The sequence below is a fragment of the Melopsittacus undulatus genome, chromosome 2 (genome assembly GCF_012275295.1).
Source record: "Melopsittacus undulatus isolate bMelUnd1 chromosome 2, bMelUnd1.mat.Z, whole genome shotgun sequence".
NCBI lineage: Eukaryota > Metazoa > Chordata > Aves > Psittaciformes > Psittaculidae > Melopsittacus > Melopsittacus undulatus.
Window position 1 is genome coordinate 3,414,476 of NC_047528.1, and position 22,384 is coordinate 3,436,859.

Here is a 22,384-nt window from a genome sequence, read left to right on the forward strand (position 1 = left end):
TGGCAGGGGTTGGAAATGGATGATCGAACTGGATGCTCTCACCACCTACACCTCTAGAGCTCCAGAAAAGAAGGTAAACAAGAGGCAGTTATGTAGATAAAAAGCCAACAAATGCTTTGGAGAGGGAACATTCCTATAAACAGTCATTATAACGTAACTCACAGACTACAAAATTAGGGAGCAGCTACAGTTTTAGCTTAGCATGTAGTTTGAAATAGCAACTGCGTTTGTGTAACATATGTTTGACTGCAATTGCAAGTGAATCACTCTCTGCTTATTTCATGTACTCAATTATCAAGCAGAAAACTGTGGCATTATAAATAGTCATGCTTAAAGATATTTGTTCTGCTTTGCAATGTAGAGGTATCTCAAGTTTTAGTGTTCCTCCCAAAGCCTCTCTTCCCTCCTGTCTTTATACTTGCTGGGAATTTTGCATCTCTCTGTGTATTAACAGTAATAGAATGATTGGTTAAAGCACTCCAGGAGTAGACCTGGGTTCAGTTCTCTTCTTACCCTCTGGGGATAGAAACCCCTATGTCCATATCATAGAATTACCCCCGTTACTGTCTAGTCTAGGTTGGAGCTCTCTTTAAAGGAGCTCTATAACTGCTTTTAGTGTGGATGCTGCTACCATCCAAAGAGAAGAAAAGAGGGTAGGTGCAAAAGTTAGTACTGAATGCTCTACGTTAAGCTATGTACAGTGTTTTTATGGACTCCTCTTACTTGCCTTTGACCAGAAAATGCAGTAATGCTTCAAGTCTCTTATTGTGCTGAAGCAGAATGGGGCAGTATTGATTCAGGGCTCTAAAGTGGCTAGGACAGACTTTCCTCCCCTTCAATGAGATTGAAGCCAACCTGCTCTTACCTTTGGATAAACTCAAGCTGGCAGGAAATAGACTCCTACAGATAGGCAGTATTTTAGTCCTGACATACAAGAACTCTGGTTACAGACCAGGGGATCTACTCCCAAGGGCATAGGTTAAAAAGACACTGTTAATAGTCCCCCAAAGCTCTGTGATCATAAATTCAGCAGAGGCATATCTGTTGCAAGGCCTAGGTTTAATGAAGAAGGGTTCATGTATGGAACTTTACAGATCATAATACTATTACTATTATAGATCATCAGTGTGAATGTCCAACTGACTCATGTCAGAAACAAGATTCACCCAGGAGTCACTTTACTTTGTCATTGGAAGGCAGCAACCCCTGGAACTGATTACTTCTGCTTTATAGCTCAGGATGGATGGGGAAAATGGAGTTCTTCCTAATGCAACTAAATCTAGAAGAATACAGTGACTCCAAGCTGGAATTTTGCCCCCAAATCCTGTTTAAAAGCCTCCAAAGTTGCCAGGTTTAATGGTTCTGAGGGCTTCAAGCCTAGGCAGTGCTTCCTAACAACATGGTCCCATGTACATCACTCCGGTTTAGCACCAAGTCAGATGGGCAGTGGTCTGTAACAGGCTGCCAATAGCTGCAGCATGGGCATTTTTACCATCACCATCCTTTGTGCTCCTCCCACAGATACAGCTTGGGACAGTAAAAATAGATTTAGCTCACTGGTTTTTTTACACCAGTAACAAAAAGCTTCTTTATGCTTGTTCGCAGGTCAGCTTGATGCAACGACAGGAGAGTTACTTTGGGAAACAAGGACACAAGCAAGACTGAGCTTTGCAGCCCTGGGCTAAGAACTTTTGGAAGCAATAAAGCTTCTAAATGCAAAACTTGGTTATTCCATTTTCCCTTCTATCTCATTGGAGATAATAGGAAATGTTCCAGAGGGTCTCTCATGCATGCATAGCAATCTGGTTAGGGAGACAGCTAAGATACTTATCATTAGCTAAGGGTGAACCACTTTGAATGTGGTGCAAATGATGTTTAGAACTAGCATGCAGCTAAGAGATTATGATCTTCATTGCAGCACAGAATAAGTGTGGAGGAAAGAACTTGACCATTGTCATCAGCCTCTGTTTTCTCACTGCCTTACCTCCAACTCTGACACTGAAGCCAAGCAAGCAGGTAAAATGCTGGCTTAGTGACCTGACCATTTCACAGAGACGTAAAAGAAATGGCTCAGTGTACCAGGATAGGAAAAGAGAGCCTCTGGTTTTGTGATAGGAATGTTTGATAGGAATGTTGTCTTTTCAGATGGAATCCAGCTTTCCCAGAGAGCATCCCATGCACTCCAGGGGATCGGAGCTGTGCCCAAAGAAGAGGCTTGAATGCTTAGAAGATATCTGTGGGGCTCTGCCCCCCAAATCTGTCTCTAGTACAGGGTTTCAGCAGCATCCTGCAGACAAATGTTAACAATGTAAGAAAGAAAAGGACTGGTTGTCTTGGATGCCTTTGGAATGTGGAAGTAAAGGTTTAAGAGCATCCAAAGTGCAGATTCCCCCACCAGCCGCAATGTTCTCAGTTTGGTAGAAGGCCATTCTCTCTGCTATGGCTTTCTTGGTCATTCTCCATGCCAGGAACATCATTTAAACAGGGGTTTCTTCACAGGGTTCAGACAAACCCCAAGCCATCTTCAGATGGTGACAGAAATCCTTTGTTGAACCCAAAGAGACAGGGTCCCTTACTTGCAGTCTGAACCATCCTTTACAGCTTTACCGAGTGCTGCATGAGTGCTTTATTGAGTGCTGCATGAGAAGCATGTGTCTTCTTCTCTGTGGATCCAACCAAGCTTCTTGGATGCTCTGCACAGGTGATATGGCCATGACATGGAAAAGTGCTCCCATGGCTCTCTGTTGCACTGCAGCTCCATGGCATCTTTCACTGCATCTGTTGTACAGATACATGCCAAACCTTGGTTAATGAACCCTCACATCCCTTTGCAATAGAGGTTAAGGATCACTCTCCTTTCCCAACTGGAAAACATAGGAAAGATAGAAGTTAAGTGATTTTCCCACAGTTGTACAACAAGTACAAAGAGGTGGAGGAAAAGCCAGTCCTTAATTCAGGTGCTACACGATATTCCTTCTGTGTAGAACATGGACATCATCTGAAAGCTTGTATTGGTAATTACATTAAAGGAAAATCATCTCCCTGTTAGTGACTCTTAATCCAGATAAGCATGATTCTGAATTAGGTTGTAAGTGTGTTTTAAAGGGAACCACTTAACCTGTGTTATCTCCATGCTGGCACCATCATAAACCAGCCATTCCTACTTGTACCGAATTAGGCGAATAATCTTATTATTCATGAAGTCTGAAGTATGTGGATGAGAAGAATCTATGCAGAAACCATCACTCATGGCTATTTTTAGCACTTCTTCCACAAACACTTGGAAACTATTGATCTGCTTATTATCTGGCACCACCCAGAGTCTCTTTAAGTTCTGCCTGGTGTATTCCTCTTCAGGAAGACCTTCCACACTTGCAACCCAATCTAAGGTCAAATGGTTGGGGTCCTGCAAGTAGCTGGATATCGATGAGAGGTTTCCATTGAAGCAATAGTAAAGTTTGGAACCGAGGAGCTTCAGGAACAGGCATGACGTGGAGAAGATGTGAGCGCTGAACACTTCCATGTTGGAGGAAGACAGGCTGTAGATCTGGGGTGCTTCTCGGACGGTGAAGTGAACGGTCTGGGTCTTCTGATCGAGGCTGATGTTGAGCATGGCATTTTTCTCTGCTTTAGAAAGCTCCACCTCCTTCTCCTGCAAGGCTTCAATCAGGGGCTGGATTTGATAGAAATCTACTTCCCTTCGGAGCAAACCCATTTCCTGGAAGTCTTCGGGAAGGTCCAGGTGGGAAGTTCTTAAGAAGTTCAGGATGTAGCGGAAGATTTTGCCATCTCTGTCAATAAAGCAGTTGCCTTGGCTGTCCTTCTTGGTTGGGATCTTCCCACTAAACATGGCCCCCAGCATGGAGTCTGGGAAGCTCGTCAGGGTGGACAGAGAGGTGGTGTAGAGTTTGCCTCCAACATTGAGCGTGATGGGTTCTGACATGATGGCAAAGTCACGACGTTGGGACTGATTCTACAAAGCAACATAAGAAAGAAGCCAACACCACACATTCAGTTGTTTATCTCTTTGAAAGGTTAAACTACAGAGATAGAGCCCTAAATATAGAAGGGTAAACTACATGGCAATGATTCATCATAGGAATTAGAAGCGGGGATTACTTTTGGAGGTTGTATCTTCGGAACAAGCATAAGGATGTTTTTTTTTCTCCCAACAGACTTAAACAGGACTTTGTTTAGTTCAGTTTAATGCCAGAAATCGTGAGTCTTCCAAAGCTTTACAATCACACTGAAAGTGCAATCTCTCCCATGGATACCTGCTGCTGAACAGCTGACTCCAAAGCAAGAGCTGTATTCTGGGCTCACCTGATCCCATCTCCCCCACGAACACAGAGTTCAGAGAGGAATCAAAAAGACAGGACACAAACTGGACACATCCCAACATCTTCTGTGGCATCTGAAGATACAACTAAAGCAACAAAGCTGTTGTAGCAGAATCCCCTGACGCACACTTGAGTGCAGTTGGCCAGCAAGCAGTGCTGCCCTAAGCACACGCTTAGAGTATTCCATTCAGCAGGAAACCCACCAGGCCTTCTCTTTGCAATGTGTTTTACCTTTGGAAACATCTCCTAATTAATCTAGGCCATGTCCCATCTGATGTAGTTTCCACACAGCTCCTCTGCAGTCAGCTGAGATGAACGGAGGATGTGATTTTGTGGTGCAGTGAAGCATCATTGCCTCCGGAAGGGACATTCCTCCCTTCACCCTCCACTATACCTTCCTGTCCCCTTATGCCAGCTCTGGCACTCATCTGATCCCACAGTGAGCCAATGCAAGGAGAAAACCCCATCATTTGCTATTCAGAATATGCTTCTGCTACATCTTAAGATTGGGCTGGACAGGGTGCTGGGATATCATGTCTAGGTCATGCTTTACTCAGATGATCCTTGAGGTCCCTTCCAACCCAGTATTTTGTGATTCTATGATCTTGGAACCAGATGAATACCAGGGCTGGTGCAAGGGAAGAGGATGGAGCAAAATAGCCCCTTCCATTGCAGATTAACTCAGCTGCATTGAAAAGGTGAGCCCTCATTCCTGCCAGCTCAGAACCTGCAAATCTGGTTTTCCTTGTCTGCTGAATACAAATCAATCAGTTCATTCCCAGTTTTACTACTGACTTCATCAGCAGGAAACCCATTACAGTTTGCTTGCAGAGGCTCTTGCTAATAGCAACTATGCTCATTCAACAGAAAGCAGCCAGACAGCTCCCTTTTAAACTTAAGTGCAGGCATTTTCCTAACTAGTCATGGAATAATCATAGACACTACAACGCTATTATCAGCTCTGGAGCCACAGCAAAACAGAGATAGGAAGAATGTCATCTTGTTCTGGAATACCAATTCTTTTATGGCTGCCAAACCCCAAATAATAGTGTTAATGGCACCCTAAAACAAATATACCTCTAGACAGCAAGAACATTTTGCTATGGAGAACTTGCCTGACTTAGGTCAGGCAATGAATAGGTCAAAGGAGAATCTGTACTTCAATTCTAGTTTAAGATTAACATTCCACTCTGTTCTTTAGTCCACTTTAGCCCTTAGCACACAGTGTCCATCTCACTGCACAGTAATCACTGGAAAGAAGCAGACCTTCAAATCCACTGGGTGCTTTGCCTGTGTATCCCTTAGTCCCACATATCCAACAGAACCGGCAAATAAAGATGCATTCATAGACCAACACAACACCCCATCTACGCCCATGAGCAAAGACCATCCTTGTGACCAACCTCAGCCAAATATACCCTACAAAAAGCTATTTGTTGCAGTGCTAAACTCCCTTTAGCACTGTCATCTCAGTGTACTTCCCATTCTGGAAGCCTTCTACCCAATTTAGAACAAGCTGCTGTTTAAAACAGATCACACAGAGGCTTCAACGTGTCTAATTCTGTTGTACAAGTGGCTGCATGTATTTTTTCCCCTAAGGGCTTGCAATATGTCTGTTAAAGCACTGCTACAAGCACGATCTGACATTCACAAAACCAACTTAAAATGGGTTGTACTCTTTTATCCAAGTTCCATCAAACAAAAGCATTGCCTAAATGTCCCTCCAAATAACACAGCCTGTAGGAGCAGGCCTGCCAATGACCCCAAGGGCCATGTTCATTGCTTCCCATCTCTGCTACCTCTCAGGCTGCTTTAGACCAAACAACCCAAATGATTCTGTTCTTTCTTCTTAGCTTGTGTTTTCAGGTATGGGAGCCCAAACCTGCTTATCGACACCATGGGAGTAGTTTTGTCATGCTGTCTTAGCCAGATGCAGAGTGAGATGTTACTCTCTGTATGTACATGACAGGCTTCACTTGGCAAAGTGAAGGGACGTTCTCTCATCAAGAGACACAACCTAAAGCCCTCTGGATGGTCCAAAGATACTCATTTCAAACTCAACATCCTCTATGTTTAGGGGGCCTATAAAGATGCTGGGGATGGACTCTTCATTAGGGACTGTAGTGATAGGACAAGGGGTGATGGGTTAAAACTGAATCAGGGGAAGTTTAGATTGGATATAAGGAAGAAGTTCTTTACTGTGAGGGTGCTGAGGCACTGGAATGGGTTGCCCAGGGAGGTTGTGAATGCTCCATCCCTGGCAGTGTTCAAGGCCAGGTTGGACAGAGCCTTGGGTGCCATGGTTTAGTGTGAGGTGTCCCTGCCCATGGCAGGTGTTGGAACTGGATGATCTTAAGGTCCTTTCCAACCCAAACTATTCTATGATTCCATAAGTACATTCTGATCCAAAGACACACTGGCAATACAGCTTGGATAAGAGACAGACATCTCAATCCAGTTGTCCTAGTTTCAGCTTCGATAGAGTTAATTTTCTTCCTAGTCGCTGTTAAGAGTGCTGTATTTTGGATTTAGGATGACAGTAACGTTGATAACACACTGAAGGATCCCTTCCAACTTGACATATCCTATGAGTCAATGGTGGTTTAGTTGTTGCTGAGGACATTCCAGCTGCTCACGCTGCCCTGTCAGTGAGTAGGCTGGGGGACAAAACAAGAAAATACCTTGCCTTCTTTATCAGCAGTCTCAAAGGGGAGGCTGCCAACAGAACATGGCAGTAACATGAACTCTTTGAAGCTGAAGACCACATCTATGCTGCCAGCAACAGCATCAGACATTCAGCCAAGCTTTGGCTCTGGCACTGGAATTGCTGTGGGTGCAGTAGCACAGAGCTTGGCAGACAGGGTGTTACTCCCTCCCCGTGTGGGCTCTGCTCCTCTCCTACCTCTCAATGCTGCTCACACACGTGCCCTTATCAGCCTATTCTGCTTAGGGCTGTTTTGCAGCCTACAGACATATACAGGCTGGATTCCAGCCTCTCAAGGCACCAGCTTCCCTTTCTTTCAGACCTCCCAACTGCCCCCACACTGGATTAAGCATCAGACACTGAATGATACAAACATCTGGGCTATGGATAAAGCTGCAAGATAACTATTCCCCAGCTGTTGTTCATGAAGTGGGATCAACATAAGACAAGTTAATCATCTGCTTTGCCTAATTCATCCCATTACTTGCAGGTTTGTAGCTTCATAGCGTGAAGAGGAGCCTGATAGTCTGGAAACCTCTGAAGACCCAAACCCACAGCACAAATGAGCATGCATACGTCTACTGATTGCTCATCAACCTGGCCTTAATGCATTGACCAATACACTTGACAGTAGCTGGGGAAAGTCGATCTTATTAGGTTGTATGAATTGGGATACAGTTCTTGGAAGCAGAGAATTACAGTAAAGCCTTTTGTATAGCTGCTCCCCAAGCAGCCCTTAAAACTCATTCACATTAGATGAGCCAGAGACCTTAATCTGGGACTTGAAGAAGCAAATCTGGCCGAACAGCACACGATTTATTTTGTGCTTTCGGAGTGACTGCACTTAAATACATCTTTCCTTTTAAAACAGATGTATTTAATATCATGGGGGAAAACTCTACAGTTGATTTAAAGTCATTTTCAGGTGATGCAAGCAGAGAAACCAGCAGTGGTGAACTTTTTGGAAGTCAAACTCTAGAACAGAAGCTGCTGCCTGAGCATCCAAGCATTTCAACTGAGCAGGGCTTATGACTCTGAACTTGGGTTTTGCTCCCAGGAGCATCTTCAACAGATCCATACAGAACATTCCTGTAACAACCTTTTACCCTATGAGCTTAGTTGAGCAAATAATTGGTTTGAACCTGGGATAACTGTAATCTTAAACATAGCAGGAAGGTATAAAAGTGCATGCAAAAAGACAAAATCTACCTGTTTTCACATACTGATAGCTCTGATTAAACTCATTTCCCCTCTTATGCATTCATAACATCTAAGAGAAAGGATGGGATCCAGAAGGACCTGGACAGGCTGGAGAGGTGGGACCGTGTGAACCTCATGGAGATCAACAAGGGCAAGGTCCTGCCACGAGGTCAGGACAATCCCAGCACAAACACAGGATGGGGGAGACCGGATGGAGCAGCCTGAGGAGAAGGACTTGGGAGTGCTGAGTGAGGAGCAGCTCCCCATGACCCTACTCTGCTTTGGGGAGACCCCTGGAGAGGGGCTTGGGACAAGGGCCTGTAGGGACAGGCCAAGGGGAATGGCTTGAACCTGCCCAAGAGAGGGGAGACTGAGCTGAGCTCTGAGGCAGAAGCTGTTCCCTGGGAGGGTGCTGAGGCGCTGGCACAGGGTGCCCAGAGAAGCTGTGGCTGCCCCATCCCTGGCAGTGCTCAAGGCCAGGTTGGACACAGGGGCTTGGAGCAGCTGCTCCAGTGGAAGGTGTCCCTGCCCCTGGCAGGGGTTGGAGCTGGATGAGCTTTAAGGTCCCTTCCAACCCAAACCAGGCTGGGATGCTATGATTCTATGGAAAGCACTTCAATGAACTCATAAATAAATCTCTGTAGATGCAGTTTCACTGAGTGCCTGTTTTGCCCAGCCTGCAAAAACCTCACAAGAGTGCAAACAATCACCCCCCAAAAAAGCATCAGTCACAATTTGCCAGCCTAAATAAAACGTTAAGAAATAGCTCATATATTACTGCCTACTTAACACTCTGAAAGAGGGGTATGGCTGTAGTCTACGCTTTTCAGCCCCAAAACTGCAGTGTAATGGAAACGGTGAAGTTATAAATATGTTTAGATGGTTTTCACAGAGACGTGGCTCCTTCCTCAAGACACACATCTATAAAAACAAGTTTTCACAGGATATTTCTGGTTACTTTTTCAGATAAAAAATGATAACTTAGGTCATTCCCGTTACAAATAACCCACCCTGAGACAGGGATTTGATGAAGAACCAGAGAGATGCATTGTGCCTTGTCCTGTTCAACAGCCTCATTGAGGAACTGGAGAATAAACTCTCTCTGTGTTAACAAAATCAAGCTATTCCTAGTTCAAAACCAGGCTGGACAGAGATTTGGGTGACATGGGTTAGTGTGAGGCATCCCTGTCCATGGCAAGGGGTTGGAACTAGATGATGTTAAGGTCCTTTCCAACCCAAACCATTCTATGATTCCATGATTTCAGAGGCAACGCCTGGGATGGGGTTAACAGCCTGACCCCAGTGTCTTTCAGAGCATCTCCTGAATCAAATTGAATACACACAGAGCAGCAGAGCAACAACAATGTGGAATTTGGTAGCATTGGACCACGATGACCTGTTAGGGGTCACAAAGTCCATCCCACAAGCTGCTTATGGCCTCTGATGCCTTGACATGCTGCAATTAAGGCATTAAAGCTTATAGCATCCCCTGAAACCTGAGTTAATGGATGCTGTGACAACAGGGTCTTCTGCTGCCAGATGTAATAGTATGTGGCCATTTACACAGTCATTGCTCCCAGTATTAATTTTACACATAAGATATTGTACTACCGGTTAACTTTATAGTGTAGCCTTCAATAGCTCATCTGTAAAACGTCCCTCCTGACCAAAGCCAGGGAAACCTGTATTTAAGACAGTGAAATGTGTGCAGCTACGTTAAGGAACAGTTGAGGAGTAAGAATGAACTGCAGAAACACACACAGAGCAAATAAAACAGCATAGAAAAGGAGATGAATTATTTAGGCTGGCACAATGAGTGGCAATAAAAGCAAGCCAGGGACTTGCTTCAAAGCATCAGGAAGAGCAGCCAGATTAAAAACCTCTTTGGCTTTCTGAGTGTTGCCCAAGAGAGCTGGTGAAAGGCCCATCAGTTACAAGAGACAGAGCAGGTAATGCATTATAGGAAGCAGTTCTGCATTGGGAAGGGCAGGATTGATTGCAGCTAAAAGGAGGGATGAAAAGGAGACATGTCTGGGTACCTGGGTGGCAGCTGGGGCCTTCAAATGGGATGCAGCAGGAGGAGATGGTGGCCTGCAGGATGGAGCCCCAGTCTGCTTCATTAGAGTGCATTAATGGCAAGCACAATCATGCTTGCCCAGGTTTCCATGCTCACACGCACCACTTTGCTCCATCACATCTTACTGAAAACCACATTTTGAGGTAAAAACTCCAATTTCAATGAAACACCCAAGCCCTGAGACAAATAAGCCTCATGAAGTCGTGAACCTCAGAACCTGCTGGGACTCTCCCTATAGACCAGTTTTGTGCCTTATTCCTTATCCAGGGAATGATTTCACAGAGGAAATCCAGACCATCAGCTATGACTTAGTGCCCCACTGTGTTATGGGGCCTGCAGTTTGAAGCCTAAACATCACCTCATAAGAGACAGGAGGAAAATACTACTAAAAGAAGGAAAATACTACTAAATGAACAATAAAAGGAGGGCAGAAACAAAGGAAATAGTATTTAGGGGATAAAAAAGATTAAAAACCCAGTTAGCTGCTTACCAGCCAGCAGCAGCCAGTGGCATCCAGTGAGAGCTGAGTTTAAGGAAGGATTTGGGACATAATCCACTGCAAGGACAGGCTTACCCTCCCTTTGCATCTCTGATGCACATTTACTCAGCTCAGCTCCTCCTCAGCTGTAAATTAAACATTTATAACATGGTTTCTACACCCTATGTGCTTATTTATAGCACTATTAGAGAGGAAACCCCACGTTTTCCCATCACTATGGGATGGACCCATCTAATTTTGGACCCTCATTGAATGCCAACTCTTATTGCAGCACTTTGAGGCTTATAATTCAGTGGGTGAAGCAGAGTGTAGCATGTCTGCCAGGAGCAACACATCCCACAGTGCAGCATTAGGAAAGGGGGAAGCAGCTGGATTTTGGTTCAGGATCATTGTGGTGCCTCTGGAAAACTCAAGCCATGTTTAGGGAAAGGCTGCTTGGCACAAGGGACACTGGTGACAAGCACCAGGAAGAGACTCCAATTCCCAGCAGGCATAAAGCAGGAAACAGTGGCTCATTCTTCCCTTCTGGCTGTAAGACAGGATTCGGATCGATCTGCCAGCGGCTGTGATACCCAGTAATAGACACACGGAGTATCTACCTTGGAAAGCAGCTTCTTAGCTGCCAGTTCTTCCTATCTATCTATCTATCTATCTATCTATCTATCTATCTACCTATAGTTTTCTAACAGTGCTTCATTCCACACATAAGCTCTCCTCCGCCAGGAACACACAAACAATAGGAAAGCCTGAACGGGAGTTTCCTGACATCCCTGCTTTACTGTGGGTGCAATGCCACGTATTCATCCCTTCCCAAACCTGCACTTTGATGCCCTTGAGCATCTCCTGGGCTGCATGCATAAGGATGCAGGGGAATGCAAAAGGATGCGCATCCGGCTCTCTGCAGGATTTAAGCATTAAGGGAAGGGGGTAGGGAGACAGGGGTAGGAAAACAGAGCTGGTGCCTAGTTAGTAAGAGGAAGCAGTGATATAAACCAAAGGTCAGGTTCCTTGGGAGAGAAGAGGAATGAAAGGAGGAGGAGAATGAACTGCAGGTTAACTGCTACCAGTGGAGAACAGCAGAACACAAGATGGAGGGGGAGAGGCAGAGCAGAGCCAGAGAGATGCGGTTTGGAGCATAAAAGCCAAGGTGCTGCGGTGCTCAGTGCTCTCCTGGTGTGATCTCCAGCACCCCTGGGTCAGGGGCTGCTGTGCAGGCAGTGCAGACTGCAGGAGGGAGCCTGGCTGGGGGCTCATGGCAGCGGGAGCAGCACTTTTTCCTTCCAAGCAGCTGATGTAACCCTTTGTACAGTCCAAGAAACCAATTTAATACCAGCCCCGGCAAAGGCTTTCACTGATTCCTCACTTCCAAGCATAGAATCCCAGACTGGTTTGGGTTGGAAGGGACCTTAAAGCTCATCCAGCTCCAACCCCTGCCACAGGCAGGGACCCCTTCCACTGGAGCAGCTGCTCCAAGCCCCTGTGTCCAACCTGGCCTTGAGCACTGCCAGGGATGGGGCAGCCACAGCTTCTCTGGGCACCCTGTGCCAGTGCCTCAGCACCCTCCCAGGGAACAGCTTCTGCCTAAGAGCTCAGCTCAGTCTCCCCTCTCTTGGGCAGGTTCAAGCCATTCCCCTTGGCCTTTCCCTACAGACCCTTGTCCAAAGGCCCTTTCTAGGTTTCCCACAGCCCCTTTAGGCACTGGAAGGCTGCTTGTCCAGCATCCACTTGGCACCCTTAGAGTATCTTCCAGCTGCTCTATTTCCTTCCTAGATCACTTCATCCGCACACGTGCCAGACCAGCACCTTCGTCCTGCTTGATGCACCCAGGGCTGTGCTCCTCCATCCTCCATCCACCCCTTTTCCCACTGACACCTCCACTTCCAGGTCACCCCTGCAATTAGAGGGCAGCCGACTGCCAGCACGGGTGCAGCTGTATGCTGGCAAAACCCACTTGGAACTACCACTAACAAGGTAGGTACCATCCAGAATGAACCCTTCCATAGGGTGTATCTTACGCACATAGAATCATAGATGCAGAGCCAGACCTGTGTATGGATATAGGCCTTGGATTAGCTAAATCACTGTAAATCCTTTAATTTTGGAGTTATTTCATGGAAAGCAGATGGGGGGTGGGGGGGTATGTACAAAGTTTGCAGAGTGGTGCTGAGCCCTACCCTGAGCCATAAATCATCGTTTTCTTCCACAGCCAGGCGTTCACACCGTTAAATTAGCTTACAACACTAAACTAACACCCCCAAATCCCCCCTCTGTGCGGGATCACCCGTTCTTCCCGCATCCCACTGCGCTCCTCCATGGACCACAAGCGCTGCCGCTCCGTGTCCCCCTCATCCTTCATCCTTCCTTCCCTATGCCCAAGTTTCCGCATCTCGGAGGGGGGGGGGAGTCGATCCCAGCGCTCCCCTCCCCTTCCTCCATCCCTCCCTCCCTCCCGGTACCCACCTTCGCCCCTGCAGCCGCCGGCCCCGCCGCTCGCCGGGCGCTGCGGGAGGAGGAGGAGGAGGAGAAGGAGGAGGAGGAGGAGGAGGAGGAAGCGAGGGGCGGCCCGGCCCGAACGCGCTGGGATTTGTAGTTCGCAGCGGGCTCGGCCCTGCCCCGGCTCTTCCAGCGGGACTGCGGCTCGCAGCCGGACACGGTGCGGGGAGACGGGACCGGCCCCGGCCGCAGGTAACGCGGGGATGGGGGCAAAGGGGGCTTGGGAGGGTGAGGAGTGAAGGAGGGTACTTGGTTAAGGGGTGCGGGAGGGATGCTCAGGGTGAGGGATGCAGAAGTAAAGGGGAAAAGATGCGGGAGGGATGCTCGAAGGGAGGGAGGAGATGCAGGAGGGATGCTCGGGGGTCGGGATGCTGGAGGGATGCTCAGGGTGAGGGATGCAGAAGTAACGGGGGAAAGGTGCGGGAGGGATGCTCAAAGGGAGGGAGGAGATGCAGGAGGGATGCTCAGGGTGAGGGATACAGGATAGTTGGGTAAAGGGGTGCAGGAGGGGTGCTGAGGTGAGGGATTCAGGAGGGGTGCTCAAAGGGAGGGGTGCTCGAGGGATGAGATGCAGGAGGGATGCTCAGGGGTCGAGATGTTGGAGGGATGCTCAGGGTGAGGGATGAAGGAGGAGTACTTGGATAAAGGGGTGCTGGACGGATGCTCAAGGGTCAGGATGAAGAAGTCTCATGGAAAGAGATCGGGAGGGGTTCTCAAAGGGAGGGATGCTCGAGGGAAGAGATGAAGGAGGGATGCATGGGGTTCAGGATGCTGAAGGGGATGCTCAGGGTGAGGGACATAGGAGAGAGAGTTGGATAAAGGGGTGCAGAATGGGTGCTCATAGAGAGAGATACTTGAAGATAGAGATGCAGGGGGATGCTCAGGGGTCAGGACGTTGGAGCAATGCTCAGGGTGAGGGATGAAGGAAAGGTACTGGGGTAAAGGGGTGCAGGAGGGAAGTTCTGGGAAAGGGGTGCAGGAGGGGTCCTCAAAGGGAGGGGTGCTACAGCAGAGAGGTGCTGGAGGGATGCAGGAGGGTGCACAGGGGAAGAGATACATGAGATGCTCAGGGGTAGGGATGCTGGGGTTTGGGGGTTGGGATGCCAGAGGGGTGCTCAGGAGAAGGGATACAGGAGAGGCATTTGGGAAAAGGGGTTCAAGAAGGATGATCGGGGTGAGGGATACAGGAGAGGTGCTCAGGGGAAGAGATGCAGAAGTCTAAAGAAAGGGTTGCAGGAGGGATGCTCAAAGGGAGGGATGCTTGAGGAAGAGGTGCAGGAGGGAGACTCGGGTTGGGATGCTCAGGGGTCAGGATGCTGAGGGATCTGGACAATGGAGTGATGCTTGGGGTGAAGGTTGCACAAAGGGTGCTCAGGGAAAAGGGGTCAGGAGAGATGCTTAGCCATCGGGATGCAGAAGGGAAGTCTCAGGGACAGAGGTGCAGAAGGGATGCTGAAAGAGAGGGATGCTCAACGGAAGAGATGCAGAACAGATGCTCAACAGAAGAGATGCAGGAGGGAGGCTTGGGATTTGGAATGTTTGGTGTTGGGATGCTGGAGGAGTGCTCAGGGGAAGGGGTGCATAAGGAATGCTCAGAGGGAGGGAATACTCAGTGGCTGGGATGCAGGCGGGATGCTCAGGTATTGGGATGCAGGAAGGAGTTGGCAGTGAGGAGTGCCTGGGGGTCAGGATGGAGTCAGGGTTCTCAGGAACTGGGGTGCTCAGAGGAAGGGATGCTTGGGAGGGGTACTCAGAGAGATGCTCAGCGCTTGGGATGTAGAAGTGGGCTTGGAGGGAGGTAAGCAGGAGAGGTGTTTGGAGAGATGCAGGAAGGATGCTCAGGGGAGGGTTGCTTGGAGCGAGGGGTTCAGGAGAGAGGCCCAGGATTCAGGATTCCAGGAGGGATGCTGTGGTCAGGATGCAGGAGGGAATGCTGGAGGAGGGATGCTTCAGTGACAGGGTACAAGGGGATGCTTGGAGGGAGAGATACAGGATCAGCAGTGTTAGGTGGGGTTGTGTGTGCAGTCCCCTGGTGCCTGCAGGGCTTTGCAAACCTATCATGAGAAACTGGCCAAGACAGATCTGGTTTTCCCTGGGGAAGCTGACATGGGGAGAGACACCCAGAGGTGTTCCCATCCCATAAGGAACCACTTTCAGGTTACATCTGCCCTGGGTTGGGGTTTGCAGGAGTTCCTGAAGGATAAAAGCACCACCAAAACCTTGGAGATGTCTATATCTCCAAGCAGTGAGGCAGCATCTGATGGATCCCAGTGCTAACCCTCGCTCCAATATGCTGTGGCAAACAGGACATGGTTTTCCTTGGTCTGTATCCAGGGGTTTAGTTTCTTGTCACAGACAAGAGCAGACAGAAAGCTGAAGGAAGAAGAGCAATGTTAATGCTATAAATACCTGCATGAAAACAGCCAGCTTTCCGGAGGAGATGCATTTACAGTCTCCAGGGATGATAATAGAAAGGACGCTGGTCTGAAGGTCAGTGCAGGATCCAGGCACTCCTGGTATAAAACCCTATGGAATAAGGGAGCACAGCTCTGGTTGAGAGCTCTGGAAAGCAGAAGGGGAAGAAAGGGAAGACATCTTCCTGTGGGGAATATGAGGAGTGACCATCCTGGGATAAACTGACCCGGTGTGGGCAGGACAAAGCTTTGGGCACCCAATGCCAAATGTAATCAGTAAGTTAAGCAACTGGGGTGGGTTATTTCTGCCTGTGGTTGGTGCTGGGCTTAGTGGTTTGTAATGGTGAGAGCAAGTCCTGCCCTTTCTGTGCCTTTCTCTGCTTTGGTTTAAAGGAAAGGGGAGAGGAATTTAATTCCTTGTGTCTTGTTTTCTGCATCCATAGTGTAGTTATTAACATGCTAGTGATGGCTTTGAGATGCTTTGTTAGACCAGGATACCAATAGGTGTTAGAGATGCATGTGTTAGAGATGTGTATGTAGCTGTTGACTGGAGGGGAGGAACAGAGATGGGAGGAGGAGGAGGCTGGGGAAAGAGCGGGTGAGATGTCAGAGCCTTGGGCTTTATTTGGTATTACTGCACTGATCACTCTGACATCCAGCCAAAGCCTTTCTTTATTCAATGACTGAGTGCCCAACAGCAAAGAGCAGAGAGCAAGAGAAGAAGCCGATCGATTTGTGTGCACCAAAGAAGAAGCACTGGGGAAATAAGAGAGCATCTAAGATAGATGGGTTCAGGAAGGGCAGCAGCCCAGCACTGTTCATGAGTGAAGGCCATGGTAAATCGCTTAGAGATGGCTTATAGAGTTGTATGGTGTGGTCAAACATGTTTATAATGGCTTAGAGGAAAAAGGAATGATGAAATGCATGGTGCTGCAGAAGAAAGGAGAAGGGTCCTCAATGGTCTAGAACATCCCCTGATTTTAATATGGTAAATGTTTATAGGGTAAATTTAAGCTGATTGCCTTTTATTTGGGTAAGGGGCAATGGGTTTAAACTAAAACAGAGGAAGTTCAGGTTGGATGGAAGGCAGAAGCTGTTCCCTGTGAGGGTGCTGAGGCGCTGGCACAGGGTGCCCAGAGAAGCTGTGGCTGCCCCATCCCTGGCAGTGCTCAAGGCCAGGTTGGACACAGGGGCTTGGAGCAGCTGCTCCAGTGGAAGGGGTCCCTGCCCATGGCAGGGGCTGGAGCTGGATGAGCTTTAAGGTCCCTTCCAACCCAAACCAGTCTGGAATTTGATGAACCTATTGGAACCCACTGGAAATCTGTGCAGTCGCAGGAGGGAATCTCACTGCTCCCAAGGTTGAGCTCCTGATATACAGCAAATCCATGCAAAATGCCAGCATTTGAGTGATGCTCAGATAAATCTCCGCTCTCTGGAGGGGCCACAAAGCTGCAGAGCAAGGTGCAAGGTCCTGCAGAGCGTGGGGACAGCCTCCTGTTACTGCCTGTGACTAAAGGGGGATCTCCATCAGTGCTGTACTAAAGGGCGGCTGTGATTCAGAGCCGCAGAGGACAGGAAAGCACGAGGAGCCTTGCCAGCCAGAAGTAATTAGCTCCAGTGAGTAGGAGACATACAACACAAGTACAGTCTGTCACTGGAAAGCAGTTTGGGACAGGAAGAGAAGAATATGTGATCCCCTTGAAAAGAGAAGGGAAATTTAGGACTGCAGATTATAATTACACACAAAAATATTTGGCCAGGCTCCTGTGCTGGCACTTTTTCCCTGTTACGACTGCAGATGGGGAGAGCCAAACTTCTATTTCCAAAGGGGTATTTAATTGGGTTTTTCTGCAGTTATTAGGTCTGAGCTTCTGGCCAGACCTCATAGAAATGGGCCTGATCCTCTTCTCTGCCATGGCACTTGATGGGTGCAACTCAGAGAGCAGAGCAAACCTAAGGTGGAGCATTGCCATTAATGTATTTGCAGGTCTGGGGAGGTTTGGTTGCTGCTCTGCCATAACCTATTGCATCTCCTGCAGTCCTGATCCAGCTCTGGGGAAGCAGCACAAGAGGGACCTGGAGCTGTTGGGGAGAGGCCAGAGGAGGCCATGGAGCTGCTGCGAGGGCTGGAGCAGCTCTGCTCTGGAGCCAGGCTGAGAGAGCTGGGCTGGGGCAGCCTGGACAAGAGAAGGCTCCTGAAGGGGAGAGCTGAGAGCAGCTCCAGTGCCTGAAGGGGCTGCAGGAAAGCTGGAGAGGGGCTTGGGACAAGGGCCTGGAGGGACAGGCCAAGGGGGAATGAGCTGGAAGGGGCTTGGAGCAGCTGCTCTAGTGGAAGGTGTTCTTGCCCATGGCAGGGGGTTGGCACTGGATGAGCTTTGAGGTCCCTTCCAACCCAAACCAGTCTGGGATGCTATGATGCTATGAAATGGTTTGATCTGGATGTGCATCAGTATATCACATGGCTACAACAATGCGAATGATACCTGCTGGGTCACTTATGTGAGATCTTCCCTCGTGTATCTTCCTATAGATATAGTTTGTAGGCCATTGGGCTCTATTTTAATTGAAGCCTTGAGCCATTGTTACAGTGAAAATAATGCATAAGAGAGGCTGAGGCTTTAGAGAACAGTGAGAAGCTGGATGTGAAATAATGAAGTAAAGAGACGAAGTGATTGTGTCATTGGGAGGACTCAAGATAGAAACCACAGCATTAAGTCACTGTGAGTGCCTGATGTATGCACAGAAGAGCATTGAACTGGAATCACATCAGTTACATTAATTAAGGTTATTTAGCCAGGAAAACTACATCTCAGCTAAACGAAGAGGATAACCAGATGTGTAAATGATAATAGATCATGGGGAGGCAGAAGTAGGAGGTGCAGTAGCACAGATGAGGGCCCAGCAGTGGATTTGCTTGGTTATTTCCAGCTCTGTAGGGAAATAGCCATTTCCCCCTAGTTATTTAAAGAGCTTTTTTTAGCCTTTTGGAGGAACAGTCATAAGGAAGTGGTAATAATGACTGTCTGTGGCTGTCTGATACCTGCTGCTCAGGCTGTATCTACTGGAAGTGGTAATGAGGAGTCACAGGCTATGGTTGTTCATCCTTGGCTGGATGTGAACAGACAGGTGCTTTGGACCAAAAATAACCCCCTTTGCCTATGAATAAAGATGAAAACCATTAGGACACAATTGCTTTAATGCTCCTGGAAAACAGATCTAGAGAGGTTTGGGACACAGGGGACCTCTTCAGAAGTTATATATGAAGTCATGGCAAATTTTGTACCAATCTTAGAGCATCCAGTGTTGTCTGTGCAGTATTTGTGCTCTAGCAAGGCACTGTGTGCACTCCCTTCCATCCTGCAGCAGCTCAGCACGCAGCAGGATTGAGCCCTCATTGCCTGGCTGCCTGGAGGATGCAGCAGGAGGAGCAGTAATGTCTTGGTTGACATAAAAGAAACCATTTCAGCAGCAGTGAAGGAAAGTAAGAGGTGAATCTCATCTCTGTACTTCCAGACCCCCACAGGATTCAGGGAAGGGGATCATCATTTCATCTTCTTCTTTGTAAGCAAGAAGCAAATCGCTTTATTTATCAGCTTGTGTTTGATGGTGGGATTTTTTCCTTCCTTTAGTGGTATTTATCCAACTATAAATGATGCCAGTGTGTGAAATGTGCTGAATTCATTACCAAGATTCCCTCATGCTAAGGGACATCTGAGATTTATCTTTTCAGAGCTTTGTAAGATCTGGGATGTGAGAACTGATGCTGCATTCTGCGTAAGATCCTAAGGAGCCTTTACTGGCAATCAGCTGCTGGCAGGGATAAGGGAATGAATTGATTTAGCAATAATTGGATAGACTTCAGTTGAAATGAATCCTAACTAAAGGGAAAACACAGGCAGAAGATAAATATAACACCTCTGAACAGTGCAGATTATGGAGATTAGACCCAAGCAAAGCCCAAGGTCGGTTTTCATCCTGAGGTTGGGTTTGGGGTTGGGTTTAGAGAGTGAAGCTGAGCTGGTTGATGCTCTCTTGGCTTAAATTCCTCTTCCTTCTCTGGTTTCTAGAGCGTGGTTGGGTATCGGTCCTTGCAAGGACACATCTCATGGGCAGCAATAGCTGTTGCAGGTGTTGATGATATACTTCATTTATGGCTTTAGATGGAATTTGAGTCCAGAGCCAGAGCTGCAGTCTTTAACAACACCCTTTGAATTCTAAGGGGGCATGGGAGGAAGCACAGTGTGTATTTGTGCATGCAGTTTGTGGTTCCTAATGCCATCAAGACTTGTTGACGTGCCAGATGGAACAGGGAATGACTTCAGGATGGCTTTGTAGGTCTGAGCCTCTGCGTGACAAGGATGGGATAGGAAGACACAGGATGAGATGAGGAGACATCCCTCTTCCAGAGCACATCTCCCTCTCTAGCCCATCTTCAAAAATCAAGAGAGATCTAACATAGAACATGGTTTTGTCAACCTCCCTTTGGTTCTGGGGATGACCATAGGGCACATCCTCTTGGAAGCGCATGAAGGAGGTGGCTGGGAATGACCAGCATTCATTTGCCAAGGATAAATCATGCCTGACTTTTGTGATGTCCTGTAAGGATGGTCTGGTAGATCTGTGGGTGAGACAGCAGTAGCGGATGCTGTCCTTGACTTCAGTAATGCTTTTGAGATGCTGGGGAGGGACTCTTCATTAGGGACTGTAGAGATAGGACAAGGGGTGATGGGTTCAAACTGAAACAGGGGAAGTTTGGATTGGATCTAAGGAAGAAGTTCTTTACTGTGAGGGTGCTGAGGCACTGGAATGGGTTGCCCAGGGAAGCTGTGAATGCTCCATCCCTGGCAGTGTTCAAGGCCAGGCTGGACAGAGCCTTGGGTGCCATGGTTTAGTGTGAGGTGTCCCTGCCCATGGCAGGGGGTTGGAACTGGATGATTTTAAGGTCCTTTCCAACCCAAACCATTCTGTGATTCCATGATGCAGGAGATGGAGCCAGGCTTTCCACAGCAGAGCATGGCAGGAGGATGAGAAAAAGCAGACATTGAAGTGAGAGTTTCCAACTGGAATTAAGGAAAACCTTCCCACCAGGAGCTAATCAGGCCCTGGGCAGGTTGCCCAGGTTGGCTGTGCTGTCTCCATCCTGAGATGCTTCAATACCTAAATGGACAAAGCCATGAACAGCTCAGTGTGATTTCAGCTTTGTGCAGGGATTGTGAGGTGTCCCTGCCCATGGCAGGGGTTGGAACTAGATGATCTTGAGGTCCTTTCCAATCCTAACTATTCTATGATTCTATGATTCTATGACCTCCCAAGGTCCTTTCCCTCCTTATCCTGTCATTTTACCCAAGATGCCAATTGTTCATCAGGGAGCAGAAGCTTTGCCATTTCATGGGATTCTTTCTTCCCTGCAAAGCTCACATTGCACTTTCTATGTGAGCTACAGAACAGATGGGAACCTCAAAGCTGCTCTTCAGCTTCATAATTAACACTGACCTTCTACAGCAGCCTCCTGTGCTCCAGAAGCTCGGCTCTCTTTCCAAGCAGGAATGAGTTGATCCCCCCAGCTTTTCCATGAGTTGTTATTACCAGTGAGGAAGATGAAGTGCAGAAAGGTTGTCCCACTTCAGGAGCACTCATTACAAAAGCCTGATTATCTCTTTATTTCAGTATTAACCAGAGGAGAGACAGGGACCAGATCTCTAAGTCAGTATTCGGCTGCCCAGCAATGGAATTATCCTTCCCTCTCCTACAGCATCCTGGGTTATTTATGATGCACTTCCAATTCCTGCACCAAATCAGACAGGGATCTTGCAGACAATCATCTCCTCTGCAGACCCTGATTCATTCCTCAGGCAGGTCCTGGGGGAAAAAGAAAGCTGATATCAGATCCTTGAAATAATATCTCTCTGAAAGCACCTGGAGCTGTGCTGGGGTTGAATTAGCCGTCTAAACTCCTCACCTTTGACACGTTGATGATGTTTTAGTGTGGAATGCTCTTTCAGTGTAGTTTTAAGACTGTGATATTTAAGATCATGTATTACAAAACAACTTGAGTGTTATACAATTCTAAGATTATAAATGTCATCTTCTCAGCATCCTCCATCCTCCTCCTTTGTCTGGTCCATACCCAGGGAGCAGCTTGGGGTACCCTAATACACAATATACACATGGGCTTGTTTGTCCCCTCTTGCTGTCAACAGGTAGTTAGACAATTGGGAGACTGTTACCTGAAGTCTAACCTTGTAGTGTAGATTTCTTTGCAGAGAGGAGAGCATGGACCTTTCACAAGGTCAACTGAGTCACAGAATCACAGACTCACAGAGTGGTTTGGGTTGGAAGGGACATTCAAGCTCATCCAGTTCCAACCCCAGCCATGGGCAGGGACACCTCACACTAAATCATGGCACCCAAGGCTCTGTCCAACCTGGCCTTGAGCACTGCCAGGGATGGAGCATTCACAACCTCCTGGGCAACCCATTCCAGTGCCTCAGCACCCTCACAGGGAAGAACTGCCTCCTTATATCCAATCTAAACTTCCCCTGTTTCAGTCTGAACCCATCACCCCTTGTCCTATCACTGCAGTCCCTGATGAAGAGCCCCTCTCCAGCATCCTTGTAGCCCCCTTCAGACACTGGAAGCTGCTCTGAGGTCTCCACG

General features: G+C 47.8%; 1 protein-coding gene across 1 annotated transcript; it reads right to left on the reverse strand.

Moving 5' to 3' along the window:
• Positions 1 to 1,058: 1,058 nt before the first annotated feature.
• Positions 1,059 to 13,302, reverse strand: KCTD21 (potassium channel tetramerization domain containing 21). The gene is made up of 2 exons (XM_034074460.1): positions 13,281 to 13,302; positions 1,059 to 3,973 (listed from the first exon to the last, which is right to left on the reverse strand). Exon 2 carries the CDS (start codon positions 3,941 to 3,943, stop codon positions 3,161 to 3,163), a length of 783 nt encoding a protein of 260 aa, XP_033930351.1. The 5' UTR covers positions 3,944 to 3,973; positions 13,281 to 13,302; the 3' UTR covers positions 1,059 to 3,160.
• Between the last annotated feature and the right edge of the window lie 9,082 nt (positions 13,303 to 22,384).

Excerpts from the sequence above, each read along its gene's own strand:
- KCTD21 (XM_034074460.1), bottom strand. The coding sequence starts at position 3,943 with ATGTCAGAACCCATCACGCTCAATGTTGGAGGCAAACTCTACACCACC.